Below are 15,365 nucleotides of genomic sequence, written 5' to 3'. Positions count from 1 at the left end.
TCCAGGTTTGCTTGCTCTCCTTTTTAATCAAACTCAGAATGTTGCTAAACTCGCAACTATGGTGGGTTTGTTTTTTTCCCCACCAGTTTTTAGAGTGTGACATCACCAATCAGTAAGTCCCCACAGCGCCCCCATCATGTGGCTCTCCTAAATGCACATGGGGGAAGAAGCTTATTTGGTTGGGTACTACATAGACACAGAACAGAAATTCGACACATCGGATACATTGTAATTTTGAATTATCCTCATAATATCCTCACGTCTTTTAGGATTGTCCAACCTAGCAACAGTAGCAAGACTCCTAACTGTGTAACATGATTCAAATGTTACTCGCTCTGGAAAAGAGCAACAGCTATGTCTTTGTAATGTAATGAATGGAGCAGTAAGTGGTTTCAAAACCATTAGAATTAAGCAATAATATGAACCTGACAGTAAATTACAGCACAAAGACAAAGAATTTTTTCAGAATCGTGAGACATCTAAAACTACACTCTGATGTGTAGACTGTATTATTTAGATAATATACTGAAATATTAGTGAACATTGGCCATCAAAATCCCATTTAAAAAAGACTCACTCATGAGCATTACCTATAGCAAGAGTCATGACCTTGAGCTTGTGACGCATAAGCGTGACAACCCTGCTCTTCTGCAGAGGAGTGGCCCTGCAGCACAGCACAGAGCGGCAGTGCTTACACAGCTGCACAAACTGCGTCTGCAGGTCATCATCCAGGAGCAGGCACAGGGTGCGTCCGTCGATCACCAACCCAATGCTGAACTCCTTCTCCTGGCTCTCACACTGCAGTATATCATTCAAAATTCCGGTCAGCATGGTCTTACACACATCCTGCAGACAGAGAGCGAGAGAGAGAGAGAGAGAGAGAGAGAGAGAGAGAGAGAAAACAGAGTCAGGGCTGCTCCTTACACTCATCATGCAAGCAAGTCTCTTACCCTAGCATTCTATATAGAACTGAGAAAGGGTTCAATGACTCCTAACAAAAGTGGACTCCCATTTGGTGTTACATAGAAGCCTTTTATAACCATTTAAAGTGGCCCTAGAATGATAAAACTCTACCCAATATTGCACAGTTAAACTATGAGTTTTTCATACATGGACATGGCAAACCATGAACCTCAAACATTGTTACACCTGGAAATTAGCCAATTGTTTCATAACAGTCTTGACTAGTTATAGTTATGCCCTCACAATTGGCATTAACCCAGCCCAAGTCAAAGCTAGCAAAACTCGCAACTATGGTGGGCTTGTTTTTCCCCCCACCAGTTTTTAGTTCATCCTGCTTTGGTTGGAGTAACTGTCTATACTGTCCAAGTAAGGCTTTCCACTAGATGTTGGAGCATTGCTGTGAGGATTTAATTGCATTCAGTGACAAGAGCATTAGTGAGGTCAGGATGTTGGACGATCACCACTGCACCTCATCCTTTATATGTCTGCATATGTTTGTACAGTACAATACAATTCTTTTCTTTGCACATCCCAGCTTAGAAAGCAGGGGTCAGAGGACAGGGTCAGCCATGCTATAGCAACCCTTGAGCAGAGAGGGATAAGGGCCTTGCTCAAAAGCCCAACAGTGGAAGTTTAGCAGATTTGGGTATCAAACCCATAACCCTGGCATCAGTGACCCTGGACTCTAGCTACAGCCACCACAGCCCAGCAAACACTCAACATTCACATTGACATTAATCCAGCCCAAGTCAAAGCTAGCAAAACTATGGTGGGCTTGTTTTTCCCCCCACCAGTGGGTGAGTTCCCACAGCGCCCCCATCCGGTGTCTCTCCTAAATGCACATGGGGGTAGGAGCTTATTTGGCCGTGTACTAGGTAGACACAGAACAGATATTTGACACATTAAATACTTCGCAATTTTGAATGATCGTCCTCATTTTGAAGTATCGTTAACACCCTAGTGTGGCTTATCATTTTTTGTTTAGAATTGAGGAAAAGGCTTCTGCCTCTTTTTCCACTAACCATGAACCTCAAACACTGTTGTGTCTTCTTTTAAAAGAAAATGGGCAAACAGTCTTGACTAGTTAAAGTTATGCCCTCACAATTGACATTAACCCAGCCCCCTAGTCAAAGCTAGCGAAACGGACTTTGGGAGGATATGGTGTTGTTGATACTAGAGAGCAGCGCATCACCTCCAGACTCGTCAGACCTAGTGGCTTTTACTTCATCTCATCTTTCCATTGTCTACTTAAACTTATCAACTGGACTACCTCAGCTGACACACAACACACATCAGGAGGGAAAGTTCCAGCTCATTTCACTGGTAAGACTCGAGAAAGACAAATCTTGGGAAGCAAATGAAGAAGGCAAGGCTAAATGCTAACAGGCTATAATCTCTTCTGCTTGCTAACAGCACATCACGCTGAGAGGACACAATGAGAGGACAGCAACACTAGCAGTGTTAATCTATGCTGCAATATGCGAGTTCTGCGCTCTGTTACGGTGTCGTAAAACAACCAATCAGCGAGTTTTATTCTGTGGCAAAATAACAGGGTTATAATAGGCATATACATCAAAGAACTTCCATATATGAAGAATTTAAAATGCACAATAAATGCATTCTTTGGCACCTTTTAGATTTTTGCACGTTTGCTAAGAGACCCACAGTTCATCTGAATAGACTTTGGAAGTCTTTGGAACCAGATAAGCAAGATTTTTAAGTTTTTTAGGTCAAGATGTTTGCATGATGCAAATTGTTGGGGTCTAAGCTAGCTTCACTTGTTAGCTACATTAGCTTCCTATTCATTTCTACAATGTCTTGGCCTTACCTACACCCTATAGCCAAAATGGGCAGTTTGTTGTTCACACTTTAAGGTCATTATATTTACAGCACAGCCAGCGGACCAGTGTGTGGCCATGTCAGTGATGTCTAGACTGTCTTGGCTCGGTCTGTGACCATTCTGGGGTCATTGCTTTGACTAAATCCAGCTGTGTGAATGACAGTCGCCTCAGGACAAGAGGTTTGGTAAACTATTTGCGTAATATCCTGCTTTTGCATCTTGTGAGAAATCCACACAGACAAGACAACAGTATAATGAATGTAATGTGACTCACATGCAGCCTACCATGTGAACTGTTTCTACAGCAGTTCTGTTCTCCAGCCAGTTGTGGCTCTGTTCCAGCATCCAGATTCAAACAGATATCATTGCTGGTCTCTGGCGTTGGGCGTGGGCTGGATGAAAGTAGTTAGTGTGGACAAAAACTTGGCCACAGCAATTTGCTTTTTAGGGATTTTTTAGGTATCTGCAACTTGCTTCTTTAGTTTTGCACTGGAGCAACAAGACTATGTATAGGCGTCACACAACCTGCATATTCAGTATACCCAGACACAAGAATGGGTCAAATGGGTCAAACTTGTGGCATACCTAAAGCTAACACTGGCCAACCAGCTTTTGCCATCTCTGTTCTCCATCGTCCGCTCCCTGGGCTACAAACTGGGCTTTTTCAGATGACTACCAAGCAAGTAGGGGTAAATATAAGAAAACTTTTGAGTAAATATAAGCTGTTGTCATATATGCACTATATGGACAAAAGTATTGGGACACCTTTTCATTCATTGTTTCTTCTGAAATTAAATGTATCAAAAGTTTATCCTGCTTTGGTTGGAGTAACTGTCTATACTGTCCCAGTAAGGATTTCCACTAGATGTTGGAGCATTGCTGTGAGGATTTGATTGCATTCAATAACAAGAGCATTAGTGAGGTCAGGATGTTGGACGATCACCACTGCACCTCATCCTTTATATGTCTGCATATGTTTGTACAGTACAATACAATTCTTTTCTTTGCACATCCCAGCTTAGAAAGCAGGGGTCAGAGCACAGGGTCAGCCATGCTATAGCGACCCTTGAGCAGAGAGGGATAAGGGCCTTGCTCAAGAGCCCAACAGTGGAAGTTTAGCAGACTTGGGTATCAAACCCACAACCCTGGCATCAGTGACCCTGGACTTTAGCTACAGAGCCACCACAGCCCAGCAAACACTCAACATGTCTTGACTAATATCAACACGACTCCTTGATGATTGACTACATTTGGTATAATGAGATTGATAATAATTTTTTTAATAGATTATTGTTTTACAGAGTTTCTGCTAGTAAATAAATCATAAACAGCCAACTTCTGGTGAAAAGGTTATAGGTCTAGGTATATAGTCAGCTTTTCACTTTTTTTTATATTATTTTTCCTTTCTTTCGCTCGCTTGTGGCCTAAATGCTGCATCTCACTAAACAAACATAAAAGAAGCTGAATAGGATGCTGTGTCAAAAAGACGTGCAGAAGGGGTGAGGGGGATTGGGGGGGTGCATGTCTGAAACAGAAGCTGTCTCCTCCCCTCCTCAGCGCTGTGGAAATAGGATTACAGCACAGCAAAACGAGCCTTTTCAACATCTGCAAATTCACTTCCACCCTGGCCTCACAGACTGCGAGCTCGGGGATGGAGGCAAATGCATAGAGAAACAGCATGTCTGTCAAATTGCTGCCTTGTTACAGGCAAACGTAGATGTCTAACCGCGGGTTTCACGGAATTCTAGCCCTGAGGGCCCGCAGTGACGAACAGCACCAAGTCTCGCCTGCCCTAGTTAAACTAAATGCAGCCCTTTCTACTGTGCAGGGCTCTCTCAGAGGGAGCAGTAAAGCCTGACTCCATGCAGGCTAATAGGTTGGAGGATGGAGTGCTCAGATGCTTAAAGTGATGGCCCAAACAGAAATCAAAACTTACGCAATCTCCTAGAGGAATGAAATATACGGGAAAAAAAACAGTGTGAATATCAAAAAATAATAATAGCAGCCATCTTGAAGCCTGAGATTTATCTGTGTTTTTCTCCATTTACATAGATAACAGTGGGCCGGATTCATAAAACCCAACTGTAATAGTGTTTGTGAGGCCAATATCAATACTGATTCCAAAAGCACAAAGCAGAAGAAGGCTGTTAGTACCCAGCAAAGAGTTTTCAGGGAGCCGTTTTCTCTCTTCATAATGTAATTAAGAAATGGAAGTAAACAGGAAAGATGAAGGTCAAGTTGAGGTCTGGAAGACCATGGAAACTTTCCGAACTGCTCATAGGATTGCTTGAAAGGAATTTAAAAAAAACCCATTTGACTGCAAAACATAATATTTTCATGTTTACCCAATTTGCCTCCCCAATTGTCGATCATTGTCAATGATCAATTATCCAGCCCACTCTTTAGTACCTTCTCCCTATCACATGTAATGCTCCCAACACTGGGAGGGCGAAGGACTGACGCATACCTCCTCCAACACATGTGCAACCAGCCACCACCTCTTTTAAACTGCTGCCGATGCAACATCACTGTGAAACGCGTTTGGAGGAAAGCAGCGGGTACCCAGCTCCTTTGCATCGGCCAGCTGACGCCTGTGCGGATGGAATACCGATGGAGCTAAACCAAAGGCTCCACACAGACCCTGCATCAGAAGGATGTAGAGAGTTTAGCACCTTGTTCTGCATGTTGAAGGTGAACACCAGGTCCTTCTGATCCAGCAGCTTGCAGGAATAGGCAATGTTGACAGCTGTCTCTAGTTTGTCCCCAGTCAGCACCCATACTTGAATGCCTGCTTCTCTCAAAGCCTGGATTGTTTCTGGAACGTTCTCCTGAAGGCGATCCTCAATACCAGTGGCTCCTATAAGCACATTGTAGTTCACATGTTGAACATGCCTCGACATTCATCCCTCATTTCACATATTGGCGGCCTAATGGGATGGCTTTGCTAGTGTTTATTGTGTCAGTTATGCTTTTGTTAGTTTTTATAAAGATTTACCCAGCAGTGTGAGGTTGTTCTCCATGTCTGCTGCAGTGTCCATGAGCAGCTCTTCTTTCCTGCTTATGGCAGACAGGGCTTCCTGTCTCTTGACTAACCAGTCATTATAGGCCCGCTCGGTCACAACCTTAGTGGGTAAAGGGAGAGATGGAGAAAATGAAGAAGATAAAATTAGACTAGAAAAAGATGTGGATTGAGAATGTGTCTTCAGATTTGACTGAATGCAAGGAACTTTACCTTTTTAGCAAAGCACAAGGTCCGTAGGCCATCCTTTGCATACATGTCTAGGTCTTTTTGGGTTTTGTAAGCAACATCTCTGCTCTCGCTCTTAACTTGTTGTTTGTCTGAGGGGATTAAAGCCAGAAATTAAGGGATTGAAGTCAGAAATATGTTTTATGGCTTCATTCACTGTATCAACTAAGAATGGCTGGAAGAATCTACTAAGGCTGCACAATATTGGCCATTGCAAATGAGTGATATTGCCAGGGTTTTCAATAATAATAATAATTTAATACTTTTATTTATATGGCACTTTTCATAAACAGGTCTAAAAAGGTCCACGAGTCTTACAATCTTACAAACAAGATTTTAACAAATAAAGAAAACACCTGTATGAGTGTATGTCATTGTGAAACTGCTGTAACAGTCTGAAAACTAAGGTGAATGTAAACATAAAAGATTTAAAGCTGCAGGGTCGCTACGGCAACCAAAAACACTTCACTACCATCCATGTATTTCAGTGGGTATCATAAAACTGTTACCTCTCTAAGTGCACTATGCAACACTAGGATTTTATCCATATTGTGAAGCCCTGGAATCCAGGGCCACTGGTTCCTACCTGGGAAGGAGTTCTGAAGCCGCTCCATTACGCCGGAGTCTGCTCCCTTTGTATACATAATAATCTGGTTGGTGTGAGGGTGGCGCACTATTATGGACATCCTCCTCCGGATCGGGTCGAAAGTCAAAATGTCCAGCACCTTGAATTTCAGCTTTTTCCCGCTAGGCAGTAGGACCGTCACATAGTCAGGGGTGCGCTCCAGCAGGGTGAAGCCGTAGGCCTTGGCCGCATGTACCAAAGCCGCCTCGTCTGGGCTTTGGGCCTCATAGCACACTTCCAACGGCCCAGCATGGCTGCTTTCCCTCCGTGCTTCCCCGTTTACCGTGCTGTGGGCACTATGAGCATTTTCACCCTTATCAGGGGTCTCTTTGGAATTGGTGAAATCAGAGATATTATGGAAAGTGGAGTATGTCTCGCCCATGTCAAAAGGTTCGGAGTGAGAGCCTCTTTTGTGTGTGAGGTTCTTGAAGGACATGCGGAGTCTTTGAAAACATGTAACTCGACTGAAAAGGCCTTCCACATACTCAAGTGGATTCCTGGAGAGAGAAGAGTCACGACGCTCATGGACCTGAAAGGTAAAAATACTTTTAGATGCTGATTTAGAGGCCAAAGTGTGCAATCTTAATGACAGTCAGTTCACTGAATCATTTCGTTGAAGCACTTTATAATAATGAGAATTTAAAGGCATTTATTAGCTAATACTTATTTGTATATTTTAATACATATGCATATTAGCTTTGCCTTCATAATTAATAAATTGTGAACTAACCAAGAATATAATCATTAATACTATATATTATTGTCTTTTTACAAGAATTTACAAAGAAAACTGAAAATAGACTTCTACAAAGTAACGCCAATAAAATGAAAAATACATAAGAAAAAATAAGCCACTGCAAAAATATTTAGCCCCTTTGAAGTGACTGAAATTCAACAGAGGTAAAGGCATTTGGTCATAGTAGTCTCACAGTGAAATGGAGATCACCTGAGTGTGGCTCAAGTGATTACAGTATAAAGACACCTGTCTGGAAGATCCAGTCACTGGTCAATTAGTATTCCTGGCTGCATGGAAATAAACCATGAAGACAAAAGAACACTGCATGCAACTCTGAGAAAGGGCTATCGAAGAGTAAAAGTCATGGAGTGGATACAAACTGAATGCAGAAAGGAGAGTTGTGGGGGAGGCCGCCAAGACACCAATGACTACTGTGAAGGAGTTAAAAGCTTCAGCAGCTGAGATGGGAGAAACTGCTGCAAAGAGAGTTGAATCTCTCATAGATCTCACAGTTTACCCAAAGGCACATGGGAGGTGAACTCAGAGATATTATGGAAGGTGGAGTTTTATATATATTGTAAAAAGCAATGGAAGGGAAAACATTCAAAGGGGTAAATACTTTCTATAGTTAATGTATACTAATAATGGTATATATGTCAATATGTCTAATGTTCATAACCTTTATACATAGTCCACAGGCCTGCTTTTACTTTAGAATGAATTAATGATGAATAAATCAGAAATTTAGATGATGTTGATGGTATTTGTAAATTCCAATTTAAAAAATGATGCTAAAATGATTACACCTCCTGTTTTACACTGAAGTTACATCTTCTTACATCTTCTGAGAACTGTCCTGGAGTTCAGACAGCTCCTGCTTTTAGCTAAAACACCAGACCCCTCTCTGATAAGTGGAGCTAGGACTGAGGGAAATGAATGAGTTGAATGGACACGACGGGGTGGTGGTGGGGTGTGGAAACTTCATCATGGACACAGAACACACAGAGCAAAATAACTTACAGGATGTTAGATTTGGAGGAGAAGGGGTTTGTTCAAGCACATTCCTCCTTCATGTAAAGTATCTGCAACATGCCCCTATTCTAAAAGATTGTAGTTTATCTAAGTATCTATAAAGTCATTTACAAAAGAGTACTACTATACCTACTACAACAAACTATACACCGGCAGAAGCACAATAGAAGGGGGCAGTGGTGGCTCAGCGGTTGGAGCGCCAGGCTATCGATAATAGGGTTGTGGCTTCGATTCCTGAGCTCGGCACACTGCCACTGTTGGGCCCTTGAGCAAGGCCCTTTACCCTCTCTGCTCCCCGGGCGCTGGAGTTGGCTGCCCACCGCTCTGGGTGTGTGTGTACTCACTGCTCCTAGTTCACTAGTGTGTGTGTGTTCACTACCACAGATGGGTTAAATGCGGAGGACACATTTCGCTGTACAGTGACAAATATGTGCACCTTTTTACCTTTAATGCAAAGGTGGGACTAGGGAGACACAGAAAGGAGAAGGAAAGGGTGGAACCAGAACCAAACAATCCTGAAATCCCTTTAGAAGAAAGGTGGCAAAGATGATTTATACATACTGCATCTGTAAAGCATGGCCACTTAATGGCTTGTATGTGTCTTAACCCCTTAGAAAGCCTATGGGTTGCTGACAGGTCGAAAGTGTTACTGCAAACTTCTATTACCAAGGAGCCTTTCTCTAATAAACGTTGAATAAGTATTGCCTTCAATTGTAAGGTGAGGGCCAGCTGATAATGGACAGTCAAGTTCTTGACATATCAGCCCTCTGAACTTTTTCTTAAATAGAAATAGAGATCATTCTGTTCAGATGTAAATCCTTTTGATTCGGGGATCAGCTGACAATTAATTGACATGTTTGAAACAGTCCAGCCAATAGTCATGTTATTGTTACTGAAGTATGGATGTCTGCCCAGTGGCTAATCTCCTCCTTCTTCCCTACAGGGTAAGACGGCCACTCTGGTTCTGATGGACCCAGGCTGATACAATCATGCACCACTGCTAATCAAATTAATTAGGGACGATGCGATTCCCTCTTTGAATCTCTCAACATTACAGTTCTGGGGCCAAAAATAATTTGTACTCTGGACAAAGTGCTTTGGTCCGGGTCCTCAAGAGCAATTTAGGAAATTAGCCCTGACCAGCTACGAGAGGGAAGCGGTTTCCTCCAACCTTGTTGTATTAAGTTCACGCCCATTTGAGACGCAAGGCAAAGGGTGAAGTGGGGAGGACCATTCGTCTAATTGGAGAAAGTTCTAATTGCCCAGGACGAGAGATCTATGACTGCTTGTGCGTGAATTTAAATCTCCTGATTATTCACCGTGCCAGTGAGCTGTTTACCACTGGCGAAGGCAGAATTAGTCATACGAGGGGCCGTAATAACAATATCTTGGGGCGTCGGGTTTGGAGACACATGTACTCTGTGTGCAGGAGGAGTCATTTGCATGGTGTGCCATTAGCGTTATTATTTTGACATGAGGGTCGTTTTTTGCGCCGTGACTCAGCTTGTGGGAGCTATAGCCCCGCCCCCCTCCTGGTAAAAGCAGTAAAAGCAAGGTCATTGCGACTGCACGCTCTTACCCTTTGTCTCCGGGCCGTTTCCGTGGAAACCACCACAGTGTTGCAGATGGTCATAGCTAGGAAGAAATCCAGGTAGGGCTTGGCCTCCTCTTCCTCCTCCATCAGGTGGAGCAGAGTCTCGTCTGGGATGACCTCCGTTTCCTGTCCAACAGGCCAACAGCTTCAGTAAATCACACAGTAATGATGGTTATAGTTGGAAACAAGCACATCACTGTGAATCCACTTAATGTTAATTAATTATCAGCTATTTGTATTTGTATATATCTATATTTTAGTTATTCACTGCACTACACTTTCCTTTCAATTGAGAATTTCAATTCAGAATGCTGTGCAATTTAAGACTAGGCTTAATCCCTGTGGGAAACCAGACCATAGTCATTTTTTAAGTGATTGGTGATTAAAAGCTGGCCATGAGGTGGTGAGCATTTATTGATCCTAAATAAGTCATGTATGGTATAAGGAGAGAATGCATATAGTAACATGTCTAGAATCACTGTCACACAAAATCCTTTCAAACCTTTTGCCATTTTTTAGTTTAGACAGAGTCAAAGGCAGAGTCTGGCAGTTCTTCATACAGTGTCAAAATGCACAAAATGCACAAAAATGACCAACATTAATATGTATTTTTTTAACACTAAGAAAATTATTCCCTACTCCGGTAAATTTGCCTTTTTCAAGATACAAGTTTAGATATAAGATGTTGCGTGACAGCGACTATGCAATAAAAAAGGGTGAAAGGGCTTTTGTGATCATTAACCCTTTATTCCATTAAACTTATATATTTATTGATGTGAAATGTGGAAATATATGGCGTTGGTAAACTGTTACACAGTGAGAGGATGTATAATTTCCAGACACTTCTTGTAGCCATCTTCAAACTTGGAACGCTCTTTCACTCTTCAAGGGAAGTTTGTTCTAAAATTTTAAGGATTTTCTTTTACTAATAGCAGATTTCCTTTCTTCCCAATTGCGTTCAGTTGGGCTGAGATCAGCACTCATTGCTGGCCAATTTAATACAGTTCATATTATTTTGGTTTGGGTCACTGTCCTGCTAAAGAACCAATGACTTTCGACCCAGACCCAGAGATTTTTGCGACCTATGCCCTGGTAATTTTCTGATTTTAAGATTCCCTCAAGGCCTCAAGTACAGCAAAGCAGCCCCTTAACATTATGGAACCTTCAAAGCGTTTCACTGCACATAGAAGGACAGTGGTTTCTCTAGCTAGGTTTGGGCAAAGATTAGTTGTGCCTTTTTATATTTGTCTTTGAATATCGAGGTCCTCCTTGGCCCTGGCCAATTAAGCCTTTTTCGGTTTAGTGTGCTGTGTAGGGTTTGGGTCAAAACCTTTAATGCAGATCTCTCTAGGTCAGAGGTATCTAGGTCAAATTTTGGGACAATAACATCAGCTTTTGGAGACTTTTTCGAACAGTTTCTCTCATCACCACAACCTGGAAGGTTCTTAAAAGATCTATGTGCTGCAAATTTCTTATTAACACTGTGAACTGTAAAAACAGGAATCCCAAGGTCTCTGGCAATGGCTTTGTCCTTTTTATATTCTTTTTATATTTGGTGATAGTAATGTTTCTAACTGCCTTAGGCAGCTCTCTAGTCTCCACCTTAGAAAGAACAGGGAATGAAGGCAACCTGTTTTAAGTGCTAAAGCCATCATTCATTGACTAATAAAGATCAAGTCATGTGAATACTTGCAGCTTTTGAAGGTAGTATAATTTCAGTGACCATGACAATTTAGTTTGCCTAATCAAACTGATTTGAACTGCTCGAAGGGTGCCAATAATTATGTCATTCCAATCATATTCATTTTTAAATTGTTACAGCAGATGGAGCAATAAAGCAAAACAGAAAAAAGGTTCTGTGGATGAAAAAGCCTTGTTGATGAGAGAAGCCAACAGAGAATGGCCAGACTGGTTGGAGGCTACAGTAACTCACAGAACCACTTCTGTCAGCCAAGACCAGAAAGCTGAGGCTGCAGTGGGCACAAGCTCACCAAAACTGGACAGTTAAAGACTGGAGAAGCATATCCTGGTCTGATCCTAAATCCTGAATCCTGATTTCTGGCACCTAGATGGTAGGATCAGAATTTGGATAAATCCAAGGACCCTACCTGATATGTGCCAACAATCCAGGCTGGTAGAGGTAATGTAATGGTGTGGATGTTTCCTTGGTTTACATTGGGCCTGCTAATACCAATCAATGCTTGAATAGCACAGTCTATTTGAATATTGCTGCTAACCATGTGCATCCTTTCATGACCACAGTTTACCCATCTTCTAACGGGTACTTCCAGCATGATGATGCACCACAGTCACCAGATCTGAATCCAATAGAACATCTTTGACATGTGGTGGAGAGGAGATTTGCAGTATTAAAAAGTGCTCCTGAAAAGTCTGCAGGAATTGATAGATGCAATCAAATCAACATGGACCAGAATCTCAAAGGAATGTTTCCAATATCTTGTGGAATCCATGGCATGTTTTAAAGGTAAAAGGAGGCCCTACCAGGTATTAGTAGAGTGTTCCTAATAAAGTGCTGGGTGAATGTAAATAAAGCATTAAAAAAATAACTGTAACTTCCATCAGCTGGAGCAGTCTGGTCTGGAAGGACGTTTCGTTTCCTGTCCAAGCAAACGATAGCCAACAGCCTCAGCGGTCAGTTATGGCAAAAACACACACTCGCTGACATCACCGCGACAACATTGTGTCATACGGCTCCCCACAGTGGAAATATCGTACGATGGAATGGCAGGAAGGTGCTGTGGGATGGAGGAGGCTGTGGGGTAGCAGTAGGCCATGTTTAATGCACCGCAGCAGGCCCATATGTCGGCACACAGACACTGAGGGCCTTGGAGCCAGCATCCCTGCGTTCCCCACTCACACCAAGCTGGCCAACCATCTGCAGGACAGACTGGGAGAAAGAGCGCTAATGCTGGATCCGTCCGCTTACAGAGACCGGGCATCGGTGGCCCACCCCGTCCCACTCAACGCCAGCTCGACGCACCTGCCAGTACCTCTCGTAAACATCACAGCTCACCACAGCTCCACTCTGCTGGGTGCTTTCAGTAAATCTGGGGGCGATGATTACTTTATTGATTTGGGACACAAACACAAGTCACTGGGGAAAGATTCAGACCTTATGAAATATTTATATTTGTACTGCTTGTTCAGAAATGATTTAGTGGGCCAGAAATTGATTGTAATTTTGGGACTGTCTGAAATTATGCCTCATATATTGCAATGGGGTTTCTCCAGTTTTTGCTAAAATCCCTCGGGTTGTTACCGACCTGCCGTTTGTAACTAATGGAACAATCTAAGACTTGCCATGAGTGTCATTATTGCCAATAAAAGGAAATTAAATCAGCTATATTTTGTCATACTTTGACATTTTTCCAGTCACTCATCTAACTGATGAGTCCAAATGTCAGTATTGTACACTCTTAAATATTTAAAAGAAAGGGGTGCTTCAAATTGTTCTTTGAGCTATGCCATAGAAGAACCACTTGGTCCCATAAACAACCATGTTTGTAGAAGAAATGTGTTCTTCGGAGAGTGAAGAACCTTTTTTTAGGCTTGAATAACCTTTCACTTGATGAAAATGTCCTTTACCAATTTATAGGTTTACATGGTGCTCTATGGCTTTGCTCAAGGAACCATTTGTAGCACTGTTATTTTTGAACAGCCTGGAGAAGTTGAGAAGATCATGGGTTTCTAGCAACCCCAGGTGCTTGTATAAGTGTTAAGTGTTAAGTTTCTGTACATTAGTCGATATTATCAGTGGAAAATGCTAGATGGGATACTGGAATGATAAAAAAAAATTAATCAGAGCTCAGAAGCTCCTAAACAAAGCATACTAAATTAGTATCACATAACATGAACATAACACACGTTTAGGGTTGAGTAGATAATTGGAAGGCAAAGTGGCTTGTCCACTGGAACAACCATTCAGCAATAACATACACTCATACGCATAATGGATACAGTTGCTGTGTCATGCTAACATTTACCTACTGTAACCTCCTGTATTTAAGTAGGATCATCATAATGCTCATAATGCTCAACATGATGGCCCTTCAATAAAACAAGCCAAAGACAAAGTCTAGTCTGTATGACTGGAAATACACTATATGGTCAAAAGTATGTGGACCCCTCACCATCAGACCTATATGAGCTTGTTAGACAGAACCATGTGCATTAAAATGGAGCTGACCTATAATAGCCTCCAGTCTTCTGGGAAAGGTTTTCCACCAGGTTTTGGAGCTTGTCTGTAGGAATCTATGCCCATTGAGTTAAAACAGCATTTACAGTCAGGCATATTAAAGGCTTTATTAAAATGTTCATCTTAAGTGAAGAATTAAAAACAGCTAATTTTAAAGCTTTTATGGAAGAATACAGAATCAGTATCAGAGTCGATTCTCAATATTTCACTAAAATGGTTTTATGCAATCTCCATCTTTTAGACTTTTGAGTAGATAATTAGAAGGCAAAGTGGCTTGTCCATTGGAACAGCCATTTGACAATAAAGTACACTAATAGACACAGGTACTGTGTCAAGCTAACATTTATGTCATGTCAAATTTGAAGACACATGTATCAAACTCAAAGAGGCAGTTCCAGTGCTTAAGCTTAAAGCTTCTACATAGGTGCTCATGTCTCTGACAATCCTGAACAGAATCCTGTGCTAAGGATTTAACGATGTGACCTGTACAGTATGTAAAACCTGAGTAAACACACTGATCTAGGGTCAGTTGTTTGTTACACTGTAGTCTAACAAAATCTGTCAGAAGCCAACCTGAAACCAACCAACACTAAGGTGACTGGGAGACCAGGGTTCGATTCCCGGTCTGGGTGACTATGCTGCACTACACCAATAAGAGTCCTTGGGCAAGACTCCTAACATTACATTGGCCCGCCTCTGTGATATGAATAACCTTGTATGTCACTCTGGATTAGAGCGCCTGCTAAATACCATAAATGTAAATGCAAATAAATGCACCGGTTTATTTAGCATATAACTAAATGACAGTTTCAAATCAATGACAGTGTCAAATCAGACATGTATTAATAAAATAAAACAATGGGAAATACAATCTAATCACAATCCACTTTCTAAAGCAATCTTAACATCTAAAGCAAGTGTAAAATTAACCTTACATTCATTTGTAAGTCATAAATAGAGGAGTAGCATTACATTTGGGTAGCCCTGTTTGATAGGAATTACGCTATATGGCAAAAAGTACATGGACACCTGACAATCACATCTATATAAGCTTATTGGACAACCCCTTTAATACAGAGCTGGCCTATAATAGCCTCCAGTCTTCTGGAAAG

The 15,365-nt window shown here is 41.8% G+C and overlaps 1 protein-coding gene across 1 annotated transcript in view; it reads right to left on the bottom strand.

Annotated features, from left to right (window-relative positions):
- Positions 1-15,365, bottom strand: part of atp10b (ATPase phospholipid transporting 10B) — a 45,785-nt gene that overhangs the window by 6,019 nt on the left and 24,401 nt on the right. The window contains exons 9-14 of the mRNA XM_072673556.1: positions 10,023-10,163; positions 6,637-7,204; positions 6,036-6,142; positions 5,799-5,925; positions 5,476-5,660; positions 591-846 (exon numbers count right to left, since the gene is read on the bottom strand). Of these exons, the coding sequence (XP_072529657.1) occupies positions 591-846; positions 5,476-5,660; positions 5,799-5,925; positions 6,036-6,142; positions 6,637-7,204; positions 10,023-10,163 (1,384 nt within the window). The remainder of the gene's footprint in view (positions 1-590; positions 847-5,475; positions 5,661-5,798; positions 5,926-6,035; positions 6,143-6,636; positions 7,205-10,022; positions 10,164-15,365) is intronic.

This window comes from Salminus brasiliensis, chromosome 2 (genome assembly GCF_030463535.1).
Source record: "Salminus brasiliensis chromosome 2, fSalBra1.hap2, whole genome shotgun sequence".
Lineage (NCBI taxonomy): Eukaryota > Metazoa > Chordata > Actinopteri > Characiformes > Bryconidae > Salminus > Salminus brasiliensis.
The sequence above is the reverse complement of the archived record's forward strand: the minus strand, read 5'-3'. Positions and strand labels throughout refer to the sequence as shown.